We start from the raw sequence: 11,303 nt of genomic DNA, 5'->3' as shown, positions 1-11,303 counted from the left end.
AAGTATATAAGACTTGAGATAGTACCATTCAAGAAATTGCATGCAAATCGTGTTTTCTCTTTTATTCGTTTTTTTTATTTAGCAAAAAAGAAAAGTAGATAAGACTTGAGATAGTACCATCAAGAAATTGCATGCAAATCGTGTTTTCTCTTTTATTCGTTAGGTATTTGAAATTGTTGATATTAATCATGAAAACAGTTTGTTATTCTTGGATCTACACCCTGCATTACTGTCTATAAATAGGGACGGTGGGCATCACTGCATGTAGAGAGCAAAACATCGAGTTAATTTGTTTGCATAGTCAGAGTGTGAGAGATAATAATAATAATAAAAAAAAAATGGCTGCTTCTGCAGTGAACTTTATGTTGGCTAAGGCGGGAGAAGGGTCAGACGAGGAGAACAAGAAGTTTATTCTGAGGTGCGGAAACTTTGCCCAAGCGACGTACGACGCCTTTGACGGCACCAACGGTTCCCCGACCGTCGGGCAAAGCCTCTTCACCAAGGACGAACTGTTCTCAAAAGTGCGGCTCGTTGATGGCTCCAAATATCGGATTCACTCCTTTCTCTACGCCAACACCGGCGTGATCGCCCTGCTGGACAACTACCTGAAGCGCCAAGCACGGGGCTTGAACCCCGTTACCCACACGACCGGCCTATCCGACTGGGTCGGCTTCGTGGCCTATCCCACCGAGTCCGAGCTCCGAGCAAAGAAGGAACTGGAGATCTATGTTGTCCTGCGCGGGACGCAGACCTCTCAAGTAAGGACGAAGCTCCTTTATTAGCCTTCCCTGAACCTTTATTATATATATATATATATATACATACTAGCCCTTTTAATCTAAATTTTTAAACTTCATCATTGCTCTCAGGAATGGGCGACCAACCTAAAAGTATCCATGTCCTCGGCGAAAGAACTTGGGACATGGATAAATTTTTACATTTTTTACACAAAAAATTTATAAATTAACCTTGCCTGAACTTCTTTTTACATCTAAATTTATGACTTCATCCTTGCTCTCACGAGTGGGCGACCAACTTAAAAATATTTATGTCCCCAACGAAAGAACTAGGGACATGGATAAATTTTATATTTTTTTACACTAAAAATTTATAAATTAGCCTTGCCTGAACTTCTTTTTGCATCTAAATTTATGGCTTCGTCTCTGCTCTCAGGAGCGGACGACCAACCTAAAAGTATCCATATCCCCAGCGAAAGAACTGGGGACATGGATAAATTTATACATTTTCTTACACTAAAAATTTATAAATTAGACCTTCAATGATTCTTGACTTCGTCCCTGCTCTCTCAGGAGTGGTTGAGCAACCTAGAAACATCCATGTCCCCAGCGAAAGAGCTGCTCGTGCAGGCTAGGACCCGCGGCGTTGTCCCAGACTCGTTCTTCTCCGACAGCGCCGCGGTGCACAACGGGTGGCTCTCCCTCTACACCTCTGTCACCGTGTACCACGGAAGCCTGAGGCAACAGATCCACGACAGCGTCACCAACATCGTCAACCATCACACCAACCTGGACCGGCCCATCGTGTACGTCACCGGCCACAGCCTCGGCGGGGCCCTCGCGACGATTTCTGCCTACGATCTCGCTGTCAACAAAATCTGGGGAGATAGGGTCCACGTCGGCTGCGTTGCCTTCAGCGCTCCGGCCTCTGGCAACGCAGCCTTCAAGAAGCAAGTGGACGAGGTCAAGAACCTCGGAACGCTGCACATCTACGAAGACAAAGACCTCGTGCCTCAGGCTCTGCAAGTTAAAGGCTACGTCATGGTGCACAAATTCGCGGTGAGCCTCAACATTCAAAAGTCGCCGTACATCAAGAAGTATTTTCCTCTCTACTCGCACAACTTGGAGATTCTCTTGCACCTCGTCGCCGCGTACAATTTCAATGACAAGTCCTACAACTTCGCTGTGCCTCGGTCCCCGGTTTTGATCAACAAGAGCTCGGATGCATACGACAGAGCTCCCGCAAATTGGTGGAATGACAAGAACAAAAAAGGGCTGGTTTTCGACACCGTCGCTCAAGTGTGGAGACTTCCTTAATAGCTACTTCAAAAGCTATCCACCTCCACTACCTTGCCTTGCAATTTGATAAGACTATGGAATAAGTGAGGCTAGTCGTTGTTTTGAATGTGTTATGGTTATGTTCATGAGGGGTTGATTGATAAGGGTATTACTACTCTGTTCACCCCTTATTTATAGTCTGTTAAGTGTGTGTATGTTCGTGTCTGTTAAGTGTGTGGATGTTCTTGAGGGGTTAATTGATAAGAGTACTACTACTACTCCAGTCACTCCTTATGATCTTTGTTTCAAATTTGAATAAAAATGCTTTTAAAATTATTCTGAATTATGTTCTAAAGATAGCATGGGTTTACCTGTGACAATGATCGCCCCTAGCTATATATCTTGAAGCAAAGCACTCACTTAAGTATCATGAGTTTCATATTAAAACTAATTGGCAATAAGAGAATAACACATGATCTTTATTATAAGGAGTACAAAAGATATATCTTCAGTCAATGTGGGATATCCTAACACCCCCGCATGCCTAAGATAGACATTTAGAGCGTAAATTTTTTGGGAATGAATATCCATGAGTGGGCTTGTCAATGTCGTGACTTTCGCAAGTTTTTGGATTTTCGGTTTCTCGTTGGAAGTCCATGCTGCAAATTTGTATCATACGTAATTGAATGAAAAACAAGTAAGAATTGCAAATTCATTTTTTGTTATGGTTTTGCATCAAATAAACTAATCGTTGCTTAAAAAAAACAATTTTAGATTTTAGATTTTCCTGATTTTAGATAGCGATTAATTTAAAAAAACTACTGATGAATTAATATATTAAACGCTGGTTATTATGGTGTTGAGATAAGAGCATCTCCCTCACTACATAGTGGAGTGATATGTGACAAAATGGAGTTGGATTCACTCAAATCCAACTCCATTACTCACTCTATTATGGTGTTAATAATGAATAGTGAAACTCCAAATATGAAGTTTCACTATTTTCACTTTATTTTGAAGTGAGATTTTAATAATATAAATTAATTTATCTAATTACAAATCAACCGGAATACTTATTATATTTATATATTTTATATATAATTGTATTAATATTTATCACAAAATTGCATATGAAATCAATTTAGTTTATTCTAATTTATATGATAATTAATTTTAATATGTGATAGAGGATAATCACACTTAAAAACATTAAATATATCAATTTTAATTGCAAACAAACTAGAAAATAAATAAAATGACATGTATGTTAACATTATTGCTAGGGGTGAAATCGGTTCGTTCGGTTCGGTTTTGGACCAATTTGAAAACCGAAACCGAATTTTCGGTTTTGAAAATTTTGGACCGATGACCGAACCGAATTGGTCCAAAACCGAAAATCGGTTAACCGAAAATTCGGTTAACCAGTTTTGTAAAACCGATAACTGATTTTATAACCGTTTTAAAACTGGTTAACCATTTCTGAAACCGGTTAACCGAAAAAATCGGTTAACTGATTTCAAAATTGGATGACCAAATTTAAAGATCTTACAATTATCCAAATCGGTTATCCGGTTCAAATCGGTTAACCGGTTAAAATCGGTTATCCGGTTTTAGAACTGGTTATCCGGTTTCAAAACTGGATAAAAAAAATCGGTTAAATAATCGATAACCGAATTTTTAGATATTCAAAACCGATAACCGAACCGTTTCTTAAATTCGGTTTCGGTTAACCGAACCGAATTTTCGGTTTGATGACGTGGCACCGAATTTCGGTGCCGGATCGGTTCGGTTATTGTTTAGCCCTTTTCTGTTGTTATTAGCCTTAGTTCACTGTCGTTTGGTACTGTAAAACGACAGTTCTTTTCTTTTTTTAGTTTGTTATCTGAACGACACTGTTTATTGCAGTATATATCATTTTTTGTATTTTCATTTTTCAATCAATGAGAAGTATTGTTCAGAAAATCCCCAAATCTTCTCTTTCTCTCGATTCCTCTGTTTTCTCTCGACGAAGATCAGTCGTGAAAGTATGCGAAGATGTCTCTTCACCATCTAATTCTTCCCCAATCACTTCCTCGGTCTCTAATTTCTCTCCGACTCCATGGAAACCCAAGACCGAAATCCAACTCCATTCTTCGCCTCCGTTGCTCTGCGGTGGACCCAAGCAGCGACCCAAACACGAAGGTGCTGAGAACGTGTAAGACCTGCAAAACCCAGTTCGACTCTTCTCAAAATCACCCTCGCGCTTGTCGCTTCCACACTGCTCATTTCGGGGGTACAACTCGTCCACTTCTATTTTACCCCCAAATCATGTTTGTAACAAACGCACGTTAGGTTTTCGCTTTATTCCGCTCTGTGTCTGTGGTTGATTCACAGCTTAGTCTCAAAGATATTCACTTTGCTGACAATACTGGTATGATATGTATGCCTTCAATGCTGGCATTTTTACAGTAATATTCGTGGCAATTCAAAGTTGCAACCTTTCAGAATATTCTCGCTCAGCTGAGCTAGAACGAGACTGATATGACTACTCTGAGTTTCCCTTTATCAATTGGCAAGTTTGTTTTTTGTGCTTGATTCCTTGGGACTGAAGCAAAACTCTGTGTGTGTGTGTTTAGGAGAAACAATGAGAAAGTTCGAGAGTGTGTATAGCGGTGGAACGATGGACACTCCAAATGGTGGTCGGGTTCTACAGTATTGGCATTGCTGCGGATCCGAAGATCCCTTTGACCTTTGCACCGCTTCTCCTCACTCCTCCTATGATGACTGACTCGCCACTCATCGATTCCCCAAAAGTAAATATTTGCTTCGCCTAAACATGATAAGTCATTCTTTACCATGCCTTTGGAGATATATATATATTGTTTACTCAGGGAATTCAGGATAATTTCCACCTGAGTGACATCATCCATCAAAGCCCCATGGAGCTCAGCTTCTGTGAAGTAATTAGATAATTTCCACCTGAGTGACATCATCCATCAAAGCCCCATGGAGCTCAGCTTCTGTGAAGTAATTAGTCATTTTCATGACATGATCCCCCACAGGAATTCCCGCAATCATCCTAGTGGTAGTGCACTTACGGGTGAGTTCAATAGGGGCTTGCTCGCTCTGCATCCCAAACATTTCCTGCAACGAGTCAAGGATCTCCACAGCAGTCTCATTACCTTCCAACTTTATTCGCAACGCATCTGATATGCTCGCGAGCATGTAGGCTATGGCTTTGTTGTTAGCCACAATCCACCTGTCAAAATCATCATTCTGCGAGCGGGATGAATTTGATGTCGAAAAAAGAGGTCTCTCTTCAGTGAGGATAAATCGAATGCTTTCACTCACCAGCACAATATTCAGGTTAGACTTCCATATCGGGAAGTTCTCACCAGTCAAGACGTCTTTCGACAACAGGGCCATAATAGGGTTCGACATGATTACTAAAATATAAAAACACATATATATTAGCAATAAGAAAAGAAACAAGCTATCAATAAGATTTAGGAAAATAAAAATATAATGCAACCAAGCACGGGATAAAATACTAAAGAAAAGAACCCAGTTTTTATATTCCACGGTAATCCACCAATAGCCACAGTCCGTCCCACTATGGTGGCGTAACGCATTGCACCTAGTGAAAATCGAGAATCATCTCAGATTAATGAACAATCGTGGTTCATGATATATCATAACTATGTTCACTAACTACCAATTAATTAGGAATCTTTGACCACATGAGCAACCACCGGTTGGATTCACGCATGAGTCAACCCAACATTTCAGCAGAAAGAGTATCACCCGAATGCATTGACTTACCCTACACACGCCGAACTCAACTCCCCCACCTATCGCTAGAGACACAACCTTGTTATTGGAATCAGAAAAGCATGTCCTTAGTGCTCAGATCACCATGTCTAAAAGACCGTCGATCAAGCATGGATATTTAATCCTCATGGTGTTGTGGCAATGTTGGAGGTCTACGACTTAATATACTTTCAGTATTATTATTATTTTATCTCCTAACATTAACTTTAATCTAGGTGATGCACTCGAATTATCTAATCATATTAAAAACTCGAGTGTTTCTAAGCTACCCTTAAAAACAATTAAGTTTCGATATAGCTTAGTGATTAGGAGTATCGTGACATCTAGTCTTGATTATCCTAATAGCATTCCTTCACAGAAAAAGCTTCCAGCGAGGAAGGAAAACATAGTCTTTTATTAAACCACAAGCTTAGCATCTTATCGGCTTGGTGACAAAGCTTCTCCGATCCGTTCAACTCATTGATTAAAAACTATCCTAATCATATTAGATAAGTTACATATAAGAAATGAAAGCCCATGATAACCCACAAAACAACTTTTCAAGATATATAATACATGGCAAAGCAATTAATTAAACAAGCATGACAAAGCATATATGGTATTGATTCGGATTGATCGTATCCTAATTGATTCTTATAAATCTAACTTGATGAACTCAATCACATTAGTTTATGGATTCTTGTTGAGCACATTCTATGTCTCAAGTGAAAAATAAATCAATGTCAAAGATTATTTATTTTTCCATAGTTGTCAAAAAATAATTTAATGATTAAGGCCCAATACAATTGGCCTTTGAAAAAACAGATCAATGTCATTGGTCATTTATTTTTCATGTTTTAAATAAAATTTATTAGGGCCCATCCCATATAATTAATTTAAATAAAACATCAAAAAATTATTATTTTTTTTATAGAAATCGGTTTGAGCCTTTTGTGCCCAACCGGACTAACGGGCTTTGACCTGGTCGAATCCTTGAGCCCACTTGCCAAGTTAGGGCTCAACAAATTAGCTCGGATCAAGAGCCAAGGCGGAAAATAATCCGAGACTCCTATCTAAGGGGTAGGCGGAATTTTGTTACAAGGATGTCACAAAATTCGTCTTCTTCGTCAAAGGTGGATCTCTGGAACTCCGATGGGGCTGTGCTTCGGAACGTCATCTCATCTGGCAGTGGATAGTCAGCCCTCCGAATTTCACGACGATCGGATTAGAGAAAGTATTTTAAATAAAATAACAAAAATCCTATACCCTTTGAATTTCGAGTTTAACAACAATTCTAGAAAAAGCGAGAATAAAAAATCTACGATCAACCACGAATCACAATTCACATATCATATCATACTGAATTGAATGAATAACATATCATAATATAAATTCATAAAAACCATATTAAAATTAAAAACTAGAACGAATCGATTAATTAAGTAATCATCTAGCTCTGATACCACCTGTTGGTGATTAATACACCTTAAATAACCAATTAAAATGCGGAAAAGAATAATTACGTAAGACAAAAGTCTTTCGAAACGTATTCTCCGAGGAAGATAAGACAAAAGAGTGGGCTTCGTTATATCTCACTAGATCTGGAAACGGGGTGTTTCCGATCTTTCTCTCTTATTTCTAAGAATGGAATTGAAGCAATTCCGAGGGGAGGAAGATAAGCAAGAACACGGCCACAAATGAGAGTGTGTGGGCGTTTTTAGTTGTATGGCTAGGTTCAATTTTGTTTCACATTAGTCCTCTATTTATAGCAGTTTAAAAAGTATTTTTATAGAATATTCAGGAATATTCTAAAAGATATTATTTCATTTTATTGCGTTCACACTAGTAGATTAAATCTAAGTCATTGGATCTCAACAAGTGAATCCTATTTTTCCTCGCATCCATCAGATCAATATCTAAGATTTTATTTTATACAACAGTATAAAATATTTTATGTTGAGAAAATCTAGGATATTATTTTCTCCTAGATATTCTCCTAAATATCCTCCTAATATTTAGCCTAAATATTATGAGAGTATGTAGAAAAATATATTTCCTATTTATTCTCCTATATTTTAGGAACAGAAAAACAGAAAAAATACTGGTTACCACACCACTGCAAAAAAACGTCCAACATCGTATGGGGCAGGCGATTTTTTTTTTTTTTTTGCTTTTTCAAGGCCCAATAGATTTAAGCTCATTAAACACTTATTTACTTGTCCAACAATAAATAATAAGTTTATTTACTTGAGCTAGCAATAAATAAACAGCTTTACTATAAATATTTATTTAATTCCCAAAATACCTTTTTTGGAATTTAATACTGTCAATCACTATTACAGCAAGTGAGATTATAATAATAATACATACTATTATATTAACGTTCTTGTCTGCCTTCATCGAAGCCTAATTGGGGACGATGAACCTAGCAGTAGAAGCTTAAGAAATCCGATCAAAAAGACGAAAAAAGTTCTTTCTATTTTTCGATCGATTCGTCTAATCTTAGTCAATACTCCACCGTGTAAGCTAAGACTGAACTCTCTTTTAATACTAGAATTATATTTACTCATCGTAATGAGTGTCCACTGATTTAGTCAGTACGTGATCATGACCCTCCAGGTTCTGCCCGTATCGAGATAGGTCAATTTGTTCCGTTATACCTTTCTCGTTACATATAAGCCCTAAGCATCGTTGCTTCCCCAGCGAAAGATTCAACCGAACGTAAGCCAACTTCGGAAGTGTGCACAATCAATCGGTTCTGGAATCAACCCTTAGGTGAGAGAACATTAACCTTCTTTCAGGAAGACTGGATTCCGTATCTGTAAACCACTTTCTTCTACAATCATGTCCCGAGTTCCCAAAACATCTATTTATTCAACCTTCATTTGCCTTTAACGTGATGAATCAAAGAGCCCGATAACACGACTTAGAAGTCCATGGTCACTTCAGGATTAAGATCAAGCATCATTGTGATCATCATTTGTGACCCTTGCTAGTGTGTCGTAACGGTCCTTCAACGACACATCTACAGGCAAGGTCTGTTCGGGTCGTATACTTACCACAAGTGCATAATGCTCCCACTAAGTCATCAACCTTCATTTGTGTTCCACATATATAACTTTAGATAAGGCTTTACAGACACATATCAGTCATCGACCAAGTTTTAGTTCACCGTCCGATCTCGGATGCCCAGCATGCGATTCAGTTTGATACGGAGACTATGGATGATAGTTGTTATTGATTCTGAATGTTATCAGACCTCAACCCACTAATCATATGATGTTAATAAAGTAACTTCTTATCTTATTTAGTAATCATCATCTTCTAGTGGGCAATATTCCTAACACAACCCGTTTGGGGAATTGAGTCTAGCGTACAGTATCTGGCCCGTGGTACTAACTACGTACAACTTGCCGCCTTGGTTGTGCATGAAAAATGAGTACCTGATGCTAACGCTTCTGATACCTGATGAAGAAATGGATGAAGAAGATGAGACACGCCGTTTTTTAGGGAGACGATGTTGATGTTGATACTAACATTACATCGAGTGACGACGATGAATGACTAACATCATGTAATAACCACGGTCGAATATTAATTAAATAATAAATACTGATTACAATTCATTTTGCAGGATTTCGACTTCTTCAGTTCAGGACCCATCAGGATGAGATCGTGATCCCACGCAGATGCCGAGGAAGAAGCGGGGACCAACGAATGGCCTCGTTTCCGCGAGAGCTGGTGTTGGGACTCCTAGAGCGAAACCTGATCAAGAGTACTATTCCCGTCGATCAGACACAGCAGGCGTTCTACCAAGAAGTTAGGGAGCAAAACTCATTGATCGTAACGTTCCAAAATCGCATAGGAAACCTGATCAAGAGTACTATTCCCGTCGACCTCCCTGACTGGAATCACGTGATTGCTCAGAGTGTGGCGGCTCTTATGAGCTCGATTCATAACGAGTACCGCTTCGTGTACGCTCATCCTGACACTTGCGAGCTTGTGTCAGCAGATCCTATTCGCAACGAGATTGATATGGCTATCATTCGCGATGCGAAGAGGATGCGCCATGGCCAGAATTCAAGATTGTCGCAGCTCTTCTTCAAGACGTTTTGCGGGAGTAAGGATCTCGCTAGAAACGAAACTCCCGAAGGCTATAACCAGGAAGTCTGGTTGAAGGCAATAGAGACGTTCGACTCGCCGAAGCATAAGGTATGAGTTGAACTTCCGAGGGTTATTTGAATTTCTTAATATTGAATTTAATGAATTTATGTCTCGCAGGCGAAGTCTCTTCGCAACCGAAGAAGAAGAAGAAGAAGAAGAAGAAGAAGAAGAAGAAGAAGAAGACGAAGACGAAGGCGAGACAAGGATCGCTTAGTTTTTTTTGTCATCGCTTGAAGAACGTAAGTCGCTTAATATTAAGATGCAATATATATGTGATTCTTATTTTAATGTTAAAAAATTACAGCGAAATGAAGATAGGAGTATGGGCTCGGCTTTAGCAATATGGTCAGAAAAACACCATGACGCTAAGGGATCGTGGACGACGGACTTCGAGAAGTCGCAATTTGTAAGTTACTTGTTTTATTTACTATGTTTAATTACTTAAATTATTCTTATCTGATAAATTTTGGTGGTTTTTTGGTGAAGGATCAAGTCATCGCCATGACGATAGATATTTTGCAACAAGCGGAGGAGCAAAACACCGTGATCTCCCAGGAAGATTCAGATGAGTACGAGATGCACGAAGTTTTGGGGTGTTGTCAATGGTGCCCACAAGAAGAGTATTAGTGTCTATTTATGTACATTTTATGTAATATAGTCTCACGAAGACTCTTGCTTGTAATTGCTTATTTATTAATAAAAGTTGAAACGTTCATTCATTCTTCATTGTCTGTTTGAAGCTTTATGATAAAACCTTAGTCTTTAGTCCATAAACAAACTTAACAACTTACGAAGAGACAAATGTAGATTTGCATGAACAAACTCTTCGTAGTTTGCTTAAAACGATATATTCGCAATCTAAGGGTCAAAGGACTATTGACCTCAGTACGATTGTTAGGAGAATCTATGATGTCTGGTTATGGGGCATTGAGAGTTGGAGACTCTATAGTTCTTCTAGGTATATTCCGAAGGTACTGAATAAACCAGTGCACTTCTAGAGACAAGATACGAACAAACCATTTAACCTCTTATGTCTCGAGGTCACTACGTATGAATTGCATCATGCTTACCTCAATCCTGAAATGAGACATGACATTTCATAGCTTACGTATTCTCATTTGAGAAAGTCAGAGTTCGGATTCACTATGTGATTCTTAACAGGACCTATTGGTGAAGTACTAAGTTATGAAGATGTCATGAGTAACTTTGTGAAGTTCTCATAGATATGGAATTCATGTACAAGATTGCTGAAATGCAATGTGTATCACTTCATGCTTTGTTCCTTGGAATGTGAATAAATGAAATGGCCAGTGTCCAAATTGAGTCTTGACTCTT

The 11,303-nt window shown here is 38.7% G+C and overlaps 1 protein-coding gene across 1 annotated transcript; it reads left to right on the top strand.

Moving 5' to 3' along the window:
• Nucleotides 1–338: 338 nt before the first annotated feature.
• LOC149406704 (phospholipase A1-IIdelta-like) lies at nucleotides 339–9,928 on the top strand. Its single transcript, XM_089617454.1, has 4 exons — nucleotides 339–758; nucleotides 1,311–2,036; nucleotides 6,907–7,012; nucleotides 9,858–9,928. Exons 1-4 carry the CDS (start codon nucleotides 339–341, stop codon nucleotides 9,926–9,928), a joined length of 1,323 nt encoding a protein of 440 aa, XP_089473580.1.
• Nucleotides 9,929–11,303: the final 1,375 nt, after the last annotated feature.

The sequence above is a fragment of the Urtica dioica genome, chromosome 1 (assembly GCF_054948205.1).
Source record: "Urtica dioica subsp. dioica isolate 48M chromosome 1, U.dioica_male_clone48M_v1_H2, whole genome shotgun sequence".
NCBI classification, from domain to species: domain Eukaryota; kingdom Viridiplantae; phylum Streptophyta; class Magnoliopsida; order Rosales; family Urticaceae; genus Urtica; species Urtica dioica.
Note: the sequence above shows the minus strand (reverse complement) of the source record. Positions and strands in the feature narration are given on the sequence as shown.